The 22,529-nt window shown below is 36.5% G+C and overlaps 1 protein-coding gene across 4 annotated transcripts in view; it reads right to left on the reverse strand.

Moving 5' to 3' along the window:
* Positions 1-881: 881 nt before the first annotated feature.
* PDS5B (PDS5 cohesin associated factor B) overlaps positions 882-22,529 on the reverse strand; it is a 100,015-nt gene continuing 78,367 nt past the window's right edge. Inside the window, exons 25-35 of one of the 4 annotated variants that reach the window (XM_058845029.1) lie at positions 20,384-20,588; positions 16,115-16,229; positions 15,628-15,760; positions 14,691-14,810; positions 14,291-14,353; positions 11,920-12,065; positions 9,788-9,887; positions 5,849-6,291; positions 5,656-5,757; positions 2,634-2,775; positions 882-1,776 (exon numbers count right to left, since the gene is read on the reverse strand). In XM_058845029.1, the coding sequence (XP_058701012.1) occupies positions 1,741-1,776; positions 2,634-2,775; positions 5,656-5,757; positions 5,849-6,291; positions 9,788-9,887; positions 11,920-12,065; positions 14,291-14,353; positions 14,691-14,810; positions 15,628-15,760; positions 16,115-16,229; positions 20,384-20,588 (1,605 nt within the window). In that variant the 3' untranslated portion in view covers positions 882-1,740. Of the gene's footprint in view, positions 1,777-2,633; positions 2,776-5,655; positions 5,758-5,848; positions 6,292-9,781; positions 9,888-11,919; positions 12,066-14,290; positions 14,354-14,690; positions 14,811-15,627; positions 15,761-16,114; positions 16,230-20,383; positions 20,589-22,529 lie in introns of all 4 variants that reach the window. The other 3 variants (XM_058845022.1, XM_058845047.1, XM_058845039.1) reach the window with 3 other exon arrangements.

Genomic DNA, 22,529 nt, shown 5'->3' on the forward strand with positions numbered 1-22,529 from the left:
CTTTCCTATAATCTTTACAGACAACCTTGTGATAATAACTTATTTATTGATGGATTATGTGGAAATGCTCCATTATTCAATGAAATAAAATTTTCTTAGGTTAGAAATTGATTTTTTCATGTGTTGTCAACTGTAGGGAACCAGAGGAAGAACAGCACCTGAAATTATGATGTGTGCTCGGCTAAGCAGAGTATAGTAACTGATACATTTTGGTTCAGAGACAGTTTGTAAACTGTTAAACTGCATACAGGATACTGCTCTACGTATTTTGTTGCTTTTGCTTTTTTTCAGATTCTAACTAAAAAAAAAACCAAAAAACAAAAAAACAAAACAAAACCAAGCCCCCCCCCCAAAAAAACCGCCCCCCAAAAAAACCTAGCACAAACCAACCTCTCTCTATTGTAGCACAAAATAAAAATGGAGCTTCATTCAAATCTTGAATACCTTCGCTGTAACAACTGACAGCTGGTTATTCAACAAAAACTTAGCTCTTCATACCAAAAAAAATTTGGCTCAAAAAACAAGAACAGAACAGAAAGGTACAATAAACTCTCAATAAAAGGATCTCTCATGAGGCAACCTACCATATACTACTGCTAGATACGAGTTTCAAAAAAAACATTACATCCCATTTTCAGCACATTTTTCATAAACATGCAACTTCACTATAAAATACAAAACACTTGGCTCTCAAGAACAGCTTTATAAAGACACACTGCATCAATAAAATTTCTCTTTGTGATTAACTTTACATTGTAATAAGAACTGTATTTTCACTAATGTTTATATATCAGATTTCATATTATAATGTAGTAATAATTTGCTCTTTGTGAACATCATGTTCAGAAGGAAATATCTATACACATTAACATACTAGACTATTAAAAACTCAGTTACAGAATTTTATTGATACAGTAGATTAATAAAAACTGATAGGGAATAATAAAGTGGGTAGGGTATTCAGTACATTATTTAATAACACACCTTTAAAATTAAAATATTTTAAATCCTTTTTGAATTTTCAATGCCACTACAAGTCCAGAAAAGTCTGGCATCAATACTGAGGTGTAAAACAAAACTTCTTTCCAAATTTGCATCTCTTGTATTATTCTATCCAATATTTTTCAACTGTAAAAGAAAGTAATTTAGCACCTCTGATGATAGGTGGGTGCCTGAAGGTAAACACTAGGTTATATTCATGAAGGAAACAGCGACTTTTTTTTTCTTCCTCTTCTTCTCCTCGACAAATAGTGGCAAAAGAATGTGGCACTATTTGTTCAACTGACTTGTTTTTCACAGTTAAATGTCAACAAGAGTACAAATACAAACACTGACAGATATTGCTTGAGATCAATTTTCAACAAACTCTGTTCTTTTTTTATATCAATCGCTCCAATAAACAGTGGGGTACTGTCAGTTTAAAGCCGCAGATAAAAGCTATACAAGCACTTTATAAGTCAGAAACATTAAAAAAAGAACTATTTACAGTTTTCTTCTTTAGTTCATATGTCTACAAAGCCAGCGCACATTACACTTCACAAAAATCCACAGTTAATGATATCAACATGTGTGTGGCTAAAGCTTGTGACCTAGGGACTGCAAATGCAGGGGCAGTAAAATAGGTTTTGTCTTTTCTTCAGCAACCCCATTTGTGCACTAACAGCTTCATTCAGTCTCAAGCTTTATATTAAAAGCATTCTTCAAAGCTTTCACCTGGAAGGCTGGTAACTACATGCTCACTCATCGTCTTTCCCTTTTGGAAGTTCTACGACGGACCTATTTGGAGAAAAGATATTTTAAATGTTTTTACAGAAGAAATTTGAAAAATTCAAGAACCAATACATTTTATAATGGAAAAAATGGTCAGGCTCACTCAATTATGTTTGAGTATCCATATACAGTAGCATTCATTACTCATTTTGTCTCAAGTACAAGTCTAAGTCAATGACATGAACTAATTTCACTTGATGTTACTGAGCCGGTATCCTTAATGGAATTCACAACAATGCAGTTTCCTTTCTCAGAGTTTTCATACACTCAGATGCTTCAACCATCAGATGTATCCAAAAGTGTGAAGGAATTCTCGGTTTTAGTATGACTACTAACATTGTAAGTGTATTTGTATGAAATAAATATAAAAGTGAACTCATTTTAACATATGCTGGTAAGACGAAGAGATCAGTTTAGGATTCTGTTCCAAGACTCCACACTTATTTTCCAATACTATTCAATTTGTGTGTCTGTTTTATATAAAGAAGCTTTAGTCACTACTAAAATCCAGATGAGAAGAATAGGTAGGAGTTACCTGGAAATTAATTCCCATTAGATGCTACACAATTCCGGCATACAGATCAGAAAGGCTACATGGGACGGAAACTAGAAGATACTTGATGATGTTTCTTGATGTTTCACTTTCAAAAAGTGATATTTTCTAAGAAATGCAGCTTCTCTAGGAAACTACAGTGCAGCTCCATTACACAACAGTGGCAGCTGACAACCACCCCATTCATTTAAAAGGAGGAAGTTCTAAAAACGGGAAGAAGTCATTCTAAGAACAGAGGTCATTCTCTGATCATCAATACACAGAGCACACCACAAAGCCTCACAAAGAAAAGTTCAGCCATTTGTCTTACATTGATTGTGGAAACTTCCTCTTCTTCCATTACTTCTTCCTGCGGAATGTCATCACTGACAGGTGAACCACTCTGAAACACGTCCATCTCTTCACTGGATTCATTCTCTTTACTGGCTGCTTGTTTGGAACGTCCCGCACGGCTACAATGAGAAGAAAAATAAACATCACCTTCACAGCACATGTACATCTGCAATATGTACAAACTGTATGAGCAAATATTCCAGTTCACAGAAACAGCAGCCTTACCATTTCATGTTATATAATGCTGCTGTCTTTTACACCTGTCTACTTCATCCATGCACAGAAATTGAGTGAAACTAGGAGGCTGGACAACACCACTTGAAACCAAAATTATTCCACAACAGAAGGCCAGGAGCACAAAGTTGAACAATTTTGCCTCTATAGACACAGCAGATTTTTCTCTTCAGTGCCACAATACAGGCTTAAAATAGGTTGATACAACACTCACTAACCAGTGAACAGGAAAAGCCAAACAGCCAGGGACTGAATAATGTTTGTTGGTTTTCTCTCCATTCAATTCCATAAACAGACATACTCTACTTCTCCAGGACCTTTTACACAACAAATATGAGTAAGTTCATCTACATTCTAGAAGAACCCATATTGCTACTCATGAAATTAACGCTATAATGAACCTAAATGCAAACCTTCCAAGCTGTCTTAGGGATAACCAGTATAACAATAACCTTAATCAGGATAATCTAGAACAATCAGTCAACAACAGCTTAAACTGTCTGTGTTGGTTATGGGATTTGTGCCACAAACAAAATCCACCCATTTGCTTAAAATGAGAATTAGCCAACACCCCTTGCCCTCAAAAAAAAGCCAACTACAGATGTATCCAAAACTCCACAGCTGCACCCACATGACAGCAGCACAATTCAGAATCAAATCACTGGATCATCCCATTTACTTCAGGTGCAGTCTTGGTGCACCCAAAGCTGGTGACGTTTTGGTTGAAATGAAACAAGACACTCGGTTCCGGGCACACAGCAGACACACTTCAGTCTCCAGTGGGGGCACAGGTCCAAAACAATCATATCATGAAAGCGGTAGAAATTTTCAATCCTGAGAACCACTAAATTCAGACAAAATAGAATCTCTCAACTGCATAGCAATTATGGTATTTCCAAACCAACCAGCATGCCATCCCTTAACACCAATTAGCCCAGCCCAGTCTTACAAGACTGACAGAAGGAACGGAATTGAAAAGGAAGCAAAAGAATTATTCACAAGCTAGGGTCTTCCTTTCACATATCACAAAAACAAGTCTGTTCACAGGTGCTAATTGGTAACCCAATTTGTTATCAGAAATAGGTTATACACTACCACCCACAGGATACATTATCACCTCATACACAAAATCCCAAATTCTTATGCCAAATCCATTCCCAAAGAGCCCAGAAAGCTTTTAGCATTTGGTACAAATATATTTATCTTGTGGTACACAATGCTGGCTCAGTCTATCAACTTCCTTCAGTGAAAACTGATGTAGATGAGGGAGAAAGGCTTGACTAGAATGCACTTTAAACGGCTACTGTCTCACCTTTTTCTTGCAGATTTGGAAAAATAACAGTCAAAATGTGGGTGGTCTGATAAAACAAACAAACAAACAAACACAACCCATTTTTTTAATGTAATCTAGAATAGACCCAACAACTTTGAACCCTGAAACAACTTACTTGGGTTCCCCCTGACAGAACAACGTATATACACATGAACAAGAGCTATACTTGCTACTGATTGTGGGCAGTGACATAATTTACTGTCAGCTTAAAATGGAGTAAAGAAACATACCAACTTCACTGGGAAAAGTTATTTAAATATTTAGTAAAGGGCATCTTTGACAAACACCACATAGCACATCAACCAACAATAATTTGTTGGTTTGTCTTCCCTGCACGGCAGTAGCAGTTTCCAACTCTTGTTCTACTGCACTTGTAGCAGTGACTTCTGGAGTAACCAACCAGTGTTGGGTCCTGTGTTTCTGGTTACAGAGTAAAGGAGAAGCAGAGGTCTGACCTGAGGCAGGGCAACTGGAAAGGTCAGGATGCTGTGCATGGAAAATGCCAGATCATGTGATCTGGAGTGAGTCCAGAATTTGAAATGAGGGTACAAGCTTGTTCAGGCAAGGTTCTCCTGCAGGGAAGATCCCTGGTATAAGGCAAGTCAGTACACTACACTGCCAGAGGAAGAGCAATGTGATGCTAGCTAAGCCCAGAAGCCAGAAAGACAACAGAGATATACAAGTGCCAGACAGTAGATATCCCCAAGTAGTGCTCCAAGGAATTTATATCAGGTTCTGTAAAAGTAAATATTCTCCATGAGCTGCAGCTTGATACAAGTGGGCAAATAACCCCTTGTGCACCTCTGCTTACATATATTATCTATACATGTACAGAAAAGGTACAGATACCTGTGTTTTCCTACAGCAGGCACAAAAACCGAAGCTAGCCAAGGACAGAGTTCACCTTCATTTGGGAACTTAATGCACTTCAGAATTTCAGAAGCTACAGCCCTTCACTGATTACAAATTTTATTCACACGAAAATGATTCAAGTGTATAGTAAGAAGGCAACAAATTAGAAAGTGAACATTAATTTAAGGAGAATCAGAATAAACTTAATTCTCCACAATTCTGTTTCACCACAGTAGCAATTTAATTCTTTCCCACTATCCGTAACAAACAGGGCCACTTTCCTCTCCTCTAAATCCTAATACAGCCTCATCTTCAAGGCCTTTGTATGCTTTATTGACTTTTCTCATAGGAAAGCAAAGCTACATACATGCCACCTGAGCATATTAAAATTACTTACAGCCTCTTGCTCTGTCGTGAGATGCCCTAGGAGAAGCAGCTAAGGAAAACATTTTAGAAATACAATAGCAATTTATTTTCTTAACTGTCAACTACAGTATTCTGAAATATTTTCAGTAAAGGTTTGCTTGGGGGCACAGGGGCATTATTTAATTTTCACTAAACACAGATTTAGAACACTTACACTTTTTTTTGCTGTGCTGGTGGTGTTTGTGATGACCTTCCTCGTCTTTTCTGTGGCGTAGACTGTGCTGATTCAACTGTACTAGTTTCAGATGGTTCTGCTCTGTTTTGAGGAAGACCCAAATTGCAAAGCATCAAATTATAACTAATGTCCAAAGATAAAAAATACACAGCTTATAAGAAGATGGACTTACCTCTGCTGTGTTCTTTTTGATGTCCTATTTTGCCTGCCTTTTGGTTTTTGTTCAATATTTTCAGTTTGCCTTTCTTCCTCCTCCTCCTCCTCTTCCACTGCAGCTGCTGGCGGTTGTTTTTTTTTGCTCCTTTTTGATGACTTTGCCACTGGTTCTTCCTTTGGTGTTGCCCCATTGTTTGTTCTGGTAGGGCGTCCTCTTCTGCCTTTCTTTGGTGGACTGTTCTGTTCATCCTCACTTTCTATCACATCTTCTTTTAGCCTTTTTTCCTCCTGCCATTGTGTTTCATCAGCTTCTGATACAACTGCAGGTCTCTTCCTTCCCCGTTGACTACCTCTAAGCTTCTGCTCTTGACCCAGCTTATTCAGGTCATCTATGCTTAGCTTCTCTTCTGAATCTGTGATAGCAGCTTTCTTCCTTCCTCTGGGCTTCTCCATCTCTGACTGAAAAGGCAAAAATGCACCATAAAATTAAAAAAATTCAACTGCCATATTAAACAGTCACATGTAGAAGCTTCCTCCAACAAGGCAGAATCTTCAAATTTCGTAAGTTTTCCCAGATTGTTTACCATATCTATTTCAAAAACATTTGCAAAAATTTAAACACACACCTACATATAAAATACCAGACAAGGGGAAAATATTATTTGAAAGGTGAGTAATTAAAACCCTGAAGTGTGTAAGGCCTTCCTCATTTGTATCCTCTGCTATGTCCAACAAAGTAGGACAGAACATCCATAACTGCGTTTCTATCAATAGGAAAGTATAAAGAGAAGATGGGAATTGCCAACTGTGTCTTCAGCTCTTGTGAGCTACAGGGTGGTTATGCCTGGCTCCTGTGCTGGCACTGGCAAGGCACTACTACAAAAGACAATGGGCAACCTGACTTTACAGTTTTAAAAGGAAACACAGGAATTAGTGGCAGCTGCCAAGTCACTATTGTCAGACGTGTAACATCATTTGCTCTGAACAGCAAAACAACCCTCCCAAGCCTTAAAACAAACAGTTTGGGCTAGAAGGGACCTCCAAAGATCATCTTATTCCAATCACCCTGACAAGGGCAGGGACACCTTGCGCTAGTCCAGGTTGCTCCAAGCCCCATCCAACCTGGCCCTGAATATCTCCAGTTATGGGGCATCCACAACTTATCTGGGTAACCTGTTCCAGTGTCGCGTCATCCTCACTGTAAACAAATAATTTTCTTATGTCTAACCTAAACCTCACCTCTTTTCAGTTTAAGACTGCTGACCCTTGTCTCACTACTACAGGACAAGTCAAGTCTTTCTCCATATTTCTTGTATGCCCCCATCATGCTGGAAGGCCACAATAAGGTCTTCCCAGAGTCTTCTCTGCTCCAAGCCGAACAATCCCAACTCTCCCAGCCTTTCCCTCTTAGCAAAGCTGTTCCAGCCCTCTCTGACCATTCTTGTGGCCTTTCTCTGGATCTGCTGTAACAGCTCCATGTCTGTCTTCAAACGAGAGCCTAGAGTGAGTGTTACACAGCACTCCAGATGAGGGTCCCAAGAGAGAAAACGAGACATCAAGAATCCCCTCCCTGGCCCCACTGGCCACTCTCCTATTGATCAGCCCAGGACACAGTTGGCTTTCTGGGCTGCGAGCTCATGAGGCTGGTTCATGTCCCATTTCTCATACACGAGTGACCCCAGTCCTTCTCTGCAGGACTGCTCTCAATCCCTTCATCCCTTCACCTCTATGGATACTGAGGATTGCCTGGAGCCAGGAACAGGACCCTGCACTTGGGGCTCTTGAACCTCCTGATGTTCCCCTGGGACCAGTCCTCAAGCCTGTCAAGGTTCCTCTGGATGACAGCCTTTCCCTCTAATATACCAACAAAGGTTTGATTTCTGAATCATAAGGTTTGAAAACAGAAATTATTCCTTTACTTCTCCATGCTCTAGCTCTCGAAAGAGCACAGTAAAGAGCTGTAAACAGCACAAAGATTTCAATAAGCAGCTACTACAGCCATAAGCAGTCACTATAGCCCCAACCAACCCTTAGAAAAATAAAAGCAGAAAATATTACCCATCCACCATTTCATGGGTACCATGACTCTATCATTTCACATCATGAAATTATCCAAAAGTCAAAATATTTACACTATTTTTGTTTCATACCAATGTTTGTTTCATACTACCACTACCATATTTCAACACATTTATAAGTATTTGCCACATTGAAATTTCATCTACATAATCAGAGAAAATTCATAATCAAAAAATTCATCTACATAATTTAAAACCTGAATGAAGGTTTTCTCCCATCTGCCTTGTGACATAAGATAGAGGTCAGCTTACACATTTATTCATGTTTCCATTTTAACCAAAAACCTTTCTCAAAAAAAGCGGAAAGAAAATCTAGGAAGCATATGAGGGTAAAAAGTAAAAGAAATTGAAAGACAAAAAAACTACACTAGAAAGAAATAAGAAAAATATTTGAACAATGATGACATCTCCTGTCAGTTCATGTCTTCAGTGACATTCTCTTTATTCCCCACTTTATTTGCTTTTGCAGATGCACATGTGTCACTGCAGCTCCTTTTAGCCAATTTTCAAAGTGAAGTTTCTCCCTGAGGCTAAACAGTGTCCCACACCTTAGAATTAAGGTGTTACTCTACAGGTGTTAATTTGTTAATCTAAGGGGCTTATCTGAACAAATATCCTGAAGAAAGATACCTTTGAAACATGGACCTTCTGCTACCCAATTAAAATCCTGCTTCTCAGTTAATGCTTGCTGTAATCTGCTGCCCATCTCCAAAAAAGCAAAAATGAGCTCTGAATCCATGACCTTGAGCAACTTGCTTACAGATTCGAAGTGGAATGATGCTCTCAAAAGTACTCAAGACACTGACCTCTAGTAGCTCTGAGCAAATATTTTGCACTGAGCTTTCTCAGTAGTTAAACTAATTTTACTAGCATTAGCATTAGTTCACGCTAATGCTTCTAAACGTGAATTGCATTCCAAGTTCTGTCTGGACTCTCAGAGTTTAAGGTTTACAAAAGTGTTCTGGTTTTCTCTTACAAGAGATTCCAGATTTTTCTTATTTAGTTATAAACTGGTTTTTTTTTCCCCACAGTGTAAGATAGTTATTTATACTTCAAGACAAGCAAAAGTTCAGAAATTTTCACTAGTCAGTAGCTTATGTCCCAAGCAACCTAGAAAAATGCACCAGAATGACATAATGAGAGAAAAGAGAAATGTTAGAGACAGTAAAAAGAAATAAAGTAACAGTGACATCAGATACAGGACACCTTCAATGCAGCCTAGAAAATCCAATTCTAGCAAATCTTATTACTTTCTCATGCATATCCCATATTTACAGACTGTCAACTGCTATTACAGCACAAAGAAGCGACACTTACTAATGGTATGGGAAATTCTTATTATTTTATTTGACCTGCTTTTAGAATTACAATACAACTATAATTTTCTTCAGTGGTTTATTTTTCTCTATTCTGGTACAGGTCTAAATACTGCTTAAGATAATATTTAGCCTGCTTACAACTTCTTTTACATATTAAATCACTATACGTGCAAATAATGTTTTACATCCTCATTAGGAACCTTTCTTATTACTGAACTACATTTATATATAAATCTATTGGTAAGAATTACTAAGGACAATACCACTCTCCAAAGCCTCAGTAACCTCAGGGACATGATATTGTGGTGGACTTCACTCTTCCTAGTTAATGGGTGGACTTGATGACCTTTAAAGGTCTTTTGCAACCTATATGATTCTATGAGAAACACAACCTTTTTTTTTCATTGTATTTTTCATTGTGTTTTTCATTGTGTTTTCCTATCCAACTCTAAATACAATTTCCAATAGTTTCAAAATATCAGCTCAGTTTCATTTTTCAGCATATTTTTTGAATGATCTCAAATATCATCACATTAACTTTTAACAGCTCACCCTTACAAGATCAGAGTCGTCTCTTTTGTCAGTTTTCTTTCCTGGTAAGGGTGAAGCCAGCGTGAATTCTTCATTTTCACTGTGGTCCATTTCAGTACTGTCAAGCCTAGGATGAATAAATATATGTTTCCCTCATTAGTATAATACATTGGGCAACCATTAAAAAAATACTAAGGACAACAATTTTCATTAAAAAATCTATTAATAAACCAGAAACAATTTGGCAGAAGGAACCTTTCACTGTGGGTACTATAGATACCAAGTATCACAAGCCACATCATCTAAGTCTCAAGACAATGTTTGGATCATAAACTATATTCAATTTTCTTTTTTCAAGATAAGTAGGGAAAGGGAAAGATAAGCAGTCTTTTAAAACAGAAGAGTGTGAGTTGCAAGAGATCTGTGTTTCCATACAATTGCCTACACTTTCTCATAGCCATCAAAGATCCCCACAGACAGACCGGCCAAAGCACGTACAACTTCCTATGGTGAGGTTTAGGCAATAAAACAGCAATCCAAATTTCCCTCTACATTTTGAAGCAGCAATTTCATTTTTATTTCAGTTTCTACCAAAGTAAATGTGGACAATAATGCCTCCTGCATATGTAAAACACTGACACCCACAGATAATAGGTAATGCACAAAAGCAAATACACAAGTCATTTAATTTCATCTGCAGTAGCAACATTTTTAAATACCAGTGGACGTTTTTTAATGAAAAGAAATACACTATGTGTCAAAATGGAAAGTGGTATTCAAACACACAAACTCAACTCCCTGGCCTGGGCACGGCATAGTGAGTGAAAGATGTTCTCACTCCCTACAAGTGTATAATCTGTATTAACTGGGATGTAATGGGAAGCTTAGGCTTTATACATCCTCTCAAAAGATGCAAATCTGCCTGTACATATTCAGACAGAATGAAACGGAAATATCGTGCATCCCAAATCATTCCCATCTCTTTGTCTTTGGCATCTCCACCCAAAACACTAATACCTTTAACTTAAGTGAACTGGAGAGATGAAGATGACAGAACATGTCAAGCTGTGAGTGTAGTGTTTTTTAAAATTTGTTCTCAGATTGATTTTGCTTGATACAGAGAAGAATCTGGAGTCCACCTGTCATTAACCAGTAATACAGTGCAGCATGAACCTGCATGACTTGTAAGAAATAAGCCTTTCTGCAGACTTTCTAGTGGAGAAATATTTCTTGTAAAATACTGCACTACATTTAAAATTAATATTATATATTGAATAGCCACAGAAGTCCCAAATGAGAAGTCTTAAATTCAAACATAACATTTCCTAACAGTCTTGAAAGAATGTGAAACAGTAGAAAGAATACAAATAGCAGAGGCTATACAATCTCTCACTGTCAGTAAAAAAAAACAAACTAATGACATTGTGACTTTCAGTTGAAAAAACATTGAAGATACAGTAACTGATGAATAACCTACAAAATTGACACAAAATTATCACCTATAATTTTAAAGATAGACAACTAAACAATGACTTATGTGGCATTACAGTACACTCACCTCTTCATCACAAAATTAATCTAAAAACCAAAACTATTTGTCTGCGAAGTCCAGCAAAGAGCAGGACTTGAGGAGGAAGTCATGCAGGACCGCCACAATGAGCTGCCAGTTTTCCCTGGGTGCATTGAGTTTGGTTGGCTGTAGCATTACAGCCAGGGACTGCAGCTGTGTGTATACACATAGACATGTACATATATACGTGGTGGTGGACAATATACCTACTACCTAAAACACATCCCAGAAAATCCCAACCCTGGCCTCAAAAAAATTAAAGCATACGAAGCTTTTCTTTCCTCCTTCAGCTAATTCTGGGTGTAATTTAATTTTGGTGGTTTTTTTGTGATTTTTGCTTTGATTGGTTTTTTGGGGGGATTTTTTTGCGGTTTTGGGTTTGTTGGGTTGTTTTTTTTTTTGTAAAGAAAATTTATTTCTAGAGTTAGAAAGCCAAACTCGTGGTTTCAGTTATGCCAATGTGGTACTATAACTTTACTTCAATGTATGATAAAAGAATTCTGTCTTTTGCTTAGAAAACATTATAGAAGTATTCAAAGTTTCCATTACAAATATTTGAAATATCAAAGATCCTTTGTTGTCTACCAACCTCCCTTTGATCCTTCCTGGAGAGCTTGGATTTGAGCTGCTGCTGGCATTGCTTACAGTTTCCATTCGTGCAGATTTGGATTGAGACTGCTTTCCTGCTGACGAAAGAGGCTTATTAACTGCTCCAAGAACATTGGCTGCTTTGGGCTGAAACCAAAAATATATTTCCTTTATTTTAAGCTACACGTTCAGATATTGTTAACATGTATTATGCTTAAAATATTCACAGATTTCACTTTCTGCAATCATTATGTTAATTTTAACACAAAGTGATAAACATTTTCGTATGAAGGCTGCAACAGACACCAGAAGGAAGCTGAGGGAGCTTCAATCAAATAATTAGCTGCCACCAAAGCTGGTATTCTTCTGACTAGCCTTAGATTCTGTCCTCACTGGAAGTGCTGTATGTTCACCAATGAGTGCAGTCAGGCACTACTGCATCACTTTGTGTGCCATTTGCTTTCTGCTGATTAATCTACCTGAACCAGCTCCTCATCTGCATCAGATAAGCACCTGGCCCAGCGAAGCAGAAATAGCAGCAGGATGGCCCTTTCAGCAAAGGGGACATAAAACTGGCAACCACATTAGCTTCAACTGGGAATAAATGAGAATCTTCAAAGCCAAATACTGTGGAGAATATCCTGATTCTTCTTGCACAGATTTAAAAATGCTAGGCTTTTAGTAAGTGCCACAGTTTCCAGACACTGGTGAGCTTCAGGTTATTAATTTAACTGGATAATCTTTCAGACCTGCTGAATGCCTCCAGCTCATACCAACTTTTGAGAGAGTTGAAGGAGTTCAATTACTCCTAAGGAGAATGCCAAACACTCATGTACAAAAATGTTGAATTAAAGACCATTTCCTGCATTTCTTATAATCCATCTTCTCTTTCAATATTATATTCTAGCTCTGTCTGCAGTTAGTGACAGCTACAAAAAGTTCAACGTGCATATCACATCAGCCTTGGGTGTCTCTTTTTCAGAGCTACGGACCATGGAAGTTCTGGTTAGACTTGTATAGCTAAAGGGCATTTTACGCTTACAAAGACTCATTCTGCACTGAGCACAAAAAAATTAAATAGCATGTGCTTTCCAAAAATAAATCTTGGAGAACTAAATCCAGCTTAACAATTTACATCTATTAGTTTAGAACAAAATATTAAACAGTGTATGCTGAAAGAGCTGGAAAGCAAAGAGATTTTCAAATTCACACTGAACTGGACTTCCTGCTAAAGAGGGACTAAGAGGGCCTGTACAAACAGCTCCTCCCTTTCACAGAATCTACACTCAAAGCCTTCCTGTCCTCAGTGTTCCCTGCTTATATCCACTAACATCCATCCAAGCCAGTCTTCCACTCATAAAAATAAGGCTCCCCAGAGCAACTCTCATTTCATGTTCCTCCTGTGATAGCTCAGAAATTGAAAATTTTGGTGGGCAATTACACCTCTCCTGTTTGTTACAAAGTTTCAAAACAACACACGAAGAGCTAGAGTACCCAGCACTAGAAATTTAAAATAATATAAAAGTTAACTTAGGATTCAAAATAATTTTAATGATGATCTATTCTAATTCAAAAATGTTGACTTTCAACTTCTCGAAGAGAAATCTGCTTCTTTTCCTAGCTTGCAATCCTCCTTTATTATTAAGTTACTGCCTGACAGCTAATGTTTCATTAGCAAAGTTAAGGGTAATGAAGATGCTGCAATTTCTTTCTTTCACAAGGTAACAAATTAATGTTGTCATCTAGAACAGGATGCATTAACCCCAATGAAAATTACAGTTTGTCACTTCCTTTACCAGATTTTAATTTTATCCTAAAGAGTACCTGAGTTTAGTTTTAGTGAAGAAAGAACACTGCCATTCAATAGAATGTATATTCTGAAAGAACAAATAAACAAAACTATAGAACAGTTATCTTGTAAGGTACTGCAAAATGGTATTCAGCTTTGCTAAAAATTAATTATGTGATTTAAAAAATAATTTCTGTTAGAGTTTTCAATAGCTGCCACTTTCTATGCAACACTGTAGTCTTCTGCAGTCAAAAAGGTTAACCATTTTGGAAATCTGACAAATATTATGGGTTTTATTGGGGTGTTTTTGGACTCTCTCCTTTAAAAAAAACAGGGTTTGCCTATTTTTGCCACCACCCAGTAGAGACAGCAGTTTTCCCTTTACCCATCTCTTTCTCTATACCTAGAAATAATCTGCTCTTTTAAAAATAATGTTTCATTACTGGCATGCTAGTTTTCTTTAAAAACCAAAACAACAACAACAAAAACCCACAAAGAAAACAAGCAAAATAATCATTCCAAAAACGAAGGCAAACCAGAACGCAATCACAGCACCAAACCCCAACCCCCACACCATACCTACCTTTCCAGGGGTGAAAAAAGACTTCATTTCCGGAGGAAGATAATTTTTGGTGTTACTGAAATTCTGTAAGAAAAAGGGGTGGGGGCAATTGCACCAATAATCAGTGAACAAGAGATAGATATAGATACATTCTAGAGATTGCACTGAAAGATTTCATCTACATCATTTATGCTTTTGAATTTTTAAACTAGAACACTATTATGGCAGTAGGGAGGAAGAGAAATTGCTATGTGTACATATATATAATATATTTATGAAAATATACACATACATTTTCAACTACAATATAAGAGGGAGAAATCTGAAGTTACAAGAAATATTTAAGAAAAACAACCCTGAATTACAGTTAGCAAATATTTAAACAGATTTATCTCAAGAAAAATTAAATGCCAAAGTATACCTTGTCAGGTTGAGTAAAATATCTGGCTGGAAGTACAGGGTCTTTAGGGGATTCCAAACTGTATGTTGTACTCTTTGACATAATGATATTCATTGCTACATCACAGACTGTATATAGTTTCTGTAAATTATAAAATTAAAAAACCAAGTAACACTTCAGAAGTTCATGGAAAATCTTGACAAAAGACAGTGTATCTTTCGTGCACAGGACCACAAGAAATCACAGTTTAAAAGCAATCATCTTCAACATTTAACACTAGCCTGCATCTTAAACAGTGTCTCTCAGGATACTGAAATACAGACGGTAAAAGCAAAAGCATTGTAACTCTAACAGTTGAAGACAGATGGTTTCCATGGTCTTTCTACACTTAAGAGTAGTGCTTGCCATAGTTTCTAAGACAAAGTTAATCAAATGAGCGCACACATCCCACCCACCCAGTACCCAAAACAAAATCTGGACACAATGTGATGCTAAAACCAGAAAAAAAGAGTTTTGATACATGCACTACACAATACACACCAGATATTTCTAATGTATTTTTCTTCCTTTATTAAGTTTACTTTTGCACTTTAGAAATGAAATACTAAAAAGCACTTCAGCAGATGATTTATGATTTATTGCATGATTTATGATTATAAAATAATTTTATAGTTTATATCTATTTAAAGTTAGTGTTTAGTAATCTTACTGACACAGAAACAGAACAAATGAAAATTATTGACTCCCTTGCAAATGTGCAAAAATTACTGAAGCACAGGAAAATAACTGCCATCTGAACTACAATAAATATCATCATTACAGTAAATAAAATATCTTTTCATATATACAATTCTATTGAAAGACAGTTTGTTGAAGTTGGTGTATAAACAAAAAGCAACTCCTTTCCATTAGCAGGCCAGAATTAAATGCAATTTCCAATCAAAAAAAGATCACCTACTTCATTCATTTTTTGATCATCTGGTCCTTGAGCATCCTTAGTCTGTTTGATGTTTTCTACCATTTTTCTGATAAATGCATGACTGTTGTTTTCATTTTTAGCCATTAATATTTCCAGTATGAACCACAGGCACCTAAAGGAGAAATGCAGTATCTCACGTGACTGAAAGTACAAACGAAATTCCTTTTAAAAGCACATTTGAAAACATAATTTAGTCCAGCTTTTACTAGTATTATGGATTTGAACCAGTCTAACTCTGAGAAAACAGTTCTTTTGGAAAAATGAAATGAAGATGAGCAGAAGCTGAAGGGTTCCTCTATAAAATATCGCAGAGGACTAAAAAAGTACCTATACTATTTCTCTCAATATTTTACAGAGGTAAACGGCATCATTATGCACTGGACTGGACTGTGTAACAGGATACTAGAAATAATTAAAATTTCACTTAGAATAAAGTTAGAAGTAACAATATTAAAAGCAGTCTTACTCTTTAATGTCCTTGAGTTGTTCAATGTCCTGGACTTTGACATAATCTGGGTCATGAGCTAGAAGATGGATAGTATAAGGGACAACATACTCTGGTAGAAGTGACAACAGTTTCTCTGAAAAGCAGAAGAAAGATGCATCAAAATTTTCTATCAAAGAGGAGAGGACAAATTTTGAGGTCAACATGCATTAATGTATAAATACATGTGGGCCTATCATTTCTCTATGATGTTCCATTTCATGGCTGATGTGAATGTTTAATGCACGCAAAAATTAAGACCAAATATCTCTCACTGAGGGCTTCTTGTTTTCTTGCTACCTTGAGATACAGCTAGTCACCTCCTGCTCCCAATCCTTTCCTCAGTTCAAAGCCTGTATTCTGAAGGACTTTGAAAAGCAGAAGTGAAGATGGATCACAAAATCCATGTTGACTGCAAGATGGAAGGCCAGCACAACTGCAGGATAAGCTGCTACTACTTCTTTGGACATTGCAGTGTACAGCCTTGCTGTCAGGAAAACAAACAAAGCCCTTCTGCAGGGATTTTGCAGTCAGTATCTGTTTCAAGAGGAGTGGGAGGTCACATGAAAGCTGTAACAAAGCAGTAGTGCACCAAGTTCGAAAGGCTCACTCCCACCTAAACAGAGCATTGCAACTCTACTGTGACATTCAATGTTTTCAAAAATTTTCTAGCATTCTTTGAGACTTCTGGAATGCTAAGCAGGACTGCAAGAAAGTCTTTTCTCCATCGTGGTAGTCCAAAGGCCTATTTCCCTTGGGGATTCAAAAAGTAAGGGCTGCTGCCAATGGCCTCTCAGAGTTATGATCACAAAATACGCTTTCCATAAGGTAACAAATTCCCTGACCCAACCAACACCATGCAGCGTGAACTCCAGCACCTCAGAGATCACCTCCCAAGGGGCAAGGACAACAGATGGATAAGCTGTACACTAAAAGTAAAAAAATATTTTTCAGCAAACATCCGCACTGCTTTTTTAGCCTGATGCCTGAGTGAAGCTGGAGGACACACAGCACACCTAAGTTACTAAACCAGTACCTTGTGAAACAGGCAAGACAATGGTCAAAGGAAGGCATCCTGGTATTCCATCTATATTGCTATGGCACAAGCATCTGATCTTTAGTGCTTGTGGCAATTGCAAGATCACAGTATTGACATCACTTGAATGTACATCTGAAGGAAAGGGGGGAAATTCCCAGCTCTGCTTTTGAAAAGTCATATTTTTCCATAATAAGTGTTTGACCAAGTCTGGAAAATCTTCTTTCAGTAAACTTTTACTTATCCCATATTCAGTTATGACTAAGTCGAAACATCTGTAATAATTATATATGCTAATGATATTTGAAAACTATTTAAAAATACATTAGAACACTAACAGTTTTACCTCCAATATGTATTCATATGAGATGTGCTTAACAAATATTGTGCTCATTAAACAAAATACACCATTACTGTAGTTTCTACAAAACTAATTGTCATGACTATGTCAGGTCTTCACCTATTCCTTTCTTAGAGGTCTGTATAAATAGGGGTAATGCACAGTCTACATAAAATATATATAATATATAAAATCACCCATTGTCTTTCTATTTCTAGCCATATTTATGTAATTGAAATCCAGTGTACTTTGCACAGCAGTTTTTAGTGTGTTTCAGTTGACATTGCACTATTAACTTCAAAAACATCCTTTACTTCTTCTCAAGCACTGTCCTGTATTTTAGCCATCAGCTGTTCACATTACTAAACAAAAAAATAAAGATGTGGCAAGGAAGGAAAAGAACATAATTACAACTTCAGAACACTAGCAAAATTGGCTTGCCTTAGACATGCCCCAGACAAACCAACCCACTATTATTTGTACTAATTAGCAACTTCAATAGAATGCTCATCAAGAGCTCATAAACTCAGTTTTTCAGTAACTTCCTGCCTTGGACAATTTCTCATATAACTACAACAATAATTCCAAGTGGGTCTGGAAAGTAAAATGAAGTAGTTCCAGACAAAACAGGAAAAAGAACAAATATTGATACATACTATATTTAACCCCTGTCAAGACAAAAAACAGTAGGAAAAAAATAGAAAAAAAACCCAGAACTTTTATCTCCAATGAAAGAAGACACTACCTGAAAGGTAGGGTGGCTTTCCTACCAGCACATAAAACTACAGTGTGCCAAAACCCTTCACAAGAGTAATTTATGAGCTTTAAGGAAGAAAACTTGTTTAAAAAAAAGTCTTTACTCTTGTAATTTTTCTGCTTACTGACCTTCACATAAAAGCCCATCATGAGAACATAAAAATTCTTATGCAAGACCAAGACACGTCTCTACTCAGATGAAACTAGTAACAGATACACAATCAAAATAAGTCTCTTCTTGAGTGGTTTCCACTCTGAATAGCATGTAGAGAATTTAAGAGGCCTGAGAATAATTCCTGCCAGCATATAAAAGGCCAGTGTGGAAGAAAGAGGAGTTTTATTGTCTGGTACCAGTCCTTAAAAAATTCTCCTCAGGCAGGGTAAACAGAAATTTACCATATTTTCAACAACAGCTGCAATCCCCCCAAAATATCCAACCAATATCCTTCTCACCTGTATGAAGTCTTTGAGACCAAACATATCAAAAAATCACACATTTATAGATTCAGACAAATAGCTGGAATTATCAAAGATGCAGATTTCCGGAGGAGATATGAGCATCATTACCACCCTGAATTTCTGCATGGTCAGCAGGAAGAGTGGCAAAGGGAGACACACATTAAAATATCGTGTTATTTCCACAACTGAGCTTTGGCTGAACTGCTGCAATATGGGTATTTTAGGATACAAACAGTTCAAGACATTTTATTTGCTGAAAGCTCAGACTGGTAAATCTGAATGGCACAAAATTAAGATTGTAACCCTCAAAAAATCCTGCAGTCTATGGTAAATCTGAATGGCACAAAGTTAAGATTAGAATCCTAAAAAAAACCCTGTAATCTATATTTAATCCAGACTCCCCATGTGTTATAGCATATGTCAAATCAAAGGCATCACTCAATTATTTCAGCAAGAAAAGAATTTATCAGGTGCACTTCGAGGTCCTACTGGATAAAGAAAATCAGACACCTAGGTTCCTCTTAATTTCTTCCACAGATTTTTGATAGTAACTTAGCAGCATCTTTTTTAGACATTTGAGAATTCTTATACTTCCTGTCTACATAACTAAAAAGATTTTTCAACTTTCAAGAGGAATAATATTAAAATTACTTAGAGGTGTTCGTTCAATTTAATTTTTCTTTTTTTCATGTTATTAAATGGTAGAAAAGTACCACTTTTTTCTTTAATTAATGATACACAAAAGGATTTGTCTGCAGACTTATTCTCTGATCAGAGTCTAAGGGGACTGAGAAAGACTGACTGACATAGCTAATATAAAGTGATTCATAAACACAGAAGGATGTCAGTTATCTGACTCTGAGATCAAATTCATGAAACAGGTCTGGCTTAGGCTAAAAAGATGAAAAAATGCCCTTCATTCCACAAAGGTCAAACCATCAGTAATCTTTCAAAGAAATAAAACTTTCAAAACCTCTTATTCAAAAATGCTATAGCTCTTCATAAAGGTCTACTTTTTCCTATGACCCTGTACCAGCATTGTAATACTGTATGTGTGTAGCTTTAAGTCAAAAGGACTGATTTAATAAAAGAAACATAGCTGACATGAGTCCATAACAACTTCCAAAGCATTCCCACAATCAGACCACTGGCACAGAGAAGAAAGAATTGCATAAACTCATCCTGAAGTGCCAACAACTATAGCTATTTGCAGGAATAACACAAAGTGCTACTCATAAAGCAGTTCAAGGACAGTCTATTTAGTACAGCATTTATGTACTAAAGTTACTTATTAGTAATTGCTGAAGTAAAATTAATCACTGTCACTTCAGTTGGAACATTATTAACATTATTAAGTTCAAACAGTACACATAATTGCCTTGGAAAATTACTTCACTTGCAATATATTTAGGCATAAGCATTTGCAGTTTTTAACAAAACTCAAAGACCTCAGCAGTACCTGTTTAAAAAAAAAAAAAATCAAAAGAAAATCTGGACAAAAGAAAACCAGAAAACCTGTACATTTTCAGTTTTCATTAGATACCTCCAAATCAAATTTACAGTGTTTCTGTGTATAAAAACAAACAACCATCAATGTTTTCAGTCTACGCACATTTATATTTGAACTACAGCACTTGTAGCAAAAAGTGACTTCTCTTACCACTAACTGCTGCATGTTGCTTCAGATATTCCCTTCTGACATTTATGTTCTTCACAAGGCACTGCCTAGCGTGAGCTCTTCTCTCTTTCACAGGATCTTTTGCACACAGTGCACAAATAGCCATATATTCTAGTGGCAGTCGTAGTCTAGAAAGGCCTTTGTGAAGTTTCTGAGCAAATATTTGTCTCACTTGGTAACATTCATCCTATTAAAAAAAAAAGGCAAAACCAAAAAAGATAACAGTAAACTTTTTCTAAAGCAATATAAACTGTAAAATAAAGCATGGAAGCTCAGGTAAATATGCTAAAATCAATTAGACCTTGAAGCCATTGAAACATAGGAATTGCAAGAATTCTTTTTTAATGCCAGTTCAGAGCAATTTAATTTTCAATTAAATTGAAATTGATTTAATCAGCTTTCAATTCAAAATTTCAAATCAATTTTAATTAATTGAATTAATCAGCTTCCTTTCAGCTCAGAAGAAGAGCTAAGGTTCAAAAATTGTGCAGGAAGATATCACACTCAGGACACAAGGCCTACAGAAATTGTTTACAATTGGGTCACTTGCTTTATAAAGCCAAAGTCACAGATCTGCATGAAAACATTTTAGCCACCAGTAACCACCAACATGTTGATTCTACTGCTACGATTTCACATATTTTCATCAAGACATTAACATTAAAAACTGAATAAAATTCAACCGAATTATCAGATAAGGTGAAACACTGAAGAGAGTACCAAGCATTCCAATTATTCTGTGGAAACCTATGCACTACAACTGACCATGGAAAAGAATTATCTGTGTCTAACAGCTGCCAAACAACTCAAAGTAAATCAATATGAAGGCAGCAATTGTAGTTCTACAGTTTATTAAGCAATGTGTTCCCAGAAAAGGCATGAACTTTAATTTTTTTTTGTATGAAAATAACCTACATATACCATTTAATACATGACAAACCATTTACTAACACAGGACAAGGAAGATTAACAGAAACGTGTAGAAAATACTTTGAAGAAAACACAGAGAAAAGCTTAAGGTAGACAAGGTCACCAAAATAGCTTAAATACATTTAACCTGCCAAAAAAAGGTCAAGAGGAAAGATTTATCTCTAAATACGATGAAAAAAATGTTATCAGGAGTAAGGAACTATTTTAGCAATTTTCAAAGTCTGTTTTGAAGTCAGAAAGGATTGAAGAGGGTTTCCAGTTTCAGTCAACTGGAAGTGCCAAAACCCAGCCACTGGATACACTGGATCTGCTAAATTTGCAAATGGCATCAAAAGAGATCATGTATTAGATAAAACAATCCTCCCTCTGCCCTCAACAAAAACGAAATTGAGAAGAAACTTTTTTCAATCAAACCCTATTTTCTCCTTGCTGTGCTTCCAGCAATATTCTCCCTCTGTGGACCAAAATCCTGAAACACCTGCTGTAACCAGAGTTGAAGTAACCCAAGCCCACAAACCCAAACCATGAGATTTGCTCAATATCTCTTGTCTCTTTATAGCAAATCCACTGCCACAGGAGGCTACGGTAGAGCCGTCTTTTCCTCCTCAGTATCACCTCAGTCTAAAGCCTTTAGGAAGCTCAGAAGATACTGATGCTTAGTTGGTGTTTCAGCAGGGAAACATCTTTATCTCAGAGGACAAGGGAGGTACAGTTGGTTGTTACTGATGGTATTGTGTGGCCAACTGGAATTACTATTATTTCTTTATCTTTTAATATTGGGAATAACATTAAATTCAACTCAGTTACACTGAGAAGGAGGGGGACAAGACTTAACCAAGGTATGCTATTTTTAACAGTAGACACAAACTCCATAAAACCCAATTCTATATATCTACATCTCAGAATTCAATGCCAATTCTTCAGAAGTTCACCATTTAAAAGCATTAAAAAATATATATTTGCAAAACATCATGTACCATTCAGACACACCTCTGATTCACCAATTACACCCCCTTACGTGAACAAAGAAAACTGAAAAAGCTCTGGAATTTTTTTAAACAAATTAAACTTGTGCAATTTACAAGATTTATTCTAAATACAATTAAATTGCATTATCAACAGCAAAGCTTATCAGATCTTAAATCTGATCTCAAAGCTTGCATGAGATTGAAGTACCATCCTCAATTACTTTTCATTC

The sequence above is a fragment of the Poecile atricapillus genome, chromosome 1 (genome assembly GCF_030490865.1).
Source record: "Poecile atricapillus isolate bPoeAtr1 chromosome 1, bPoeAtr1.hap1, whole genome shotgun sequence".
Classification (NCBI taxonomy): Eukaryota; Metazoa; Chordata; class Aves; order Passeriformes; family Paridae; genus Poecile; species Poecile atricapillus.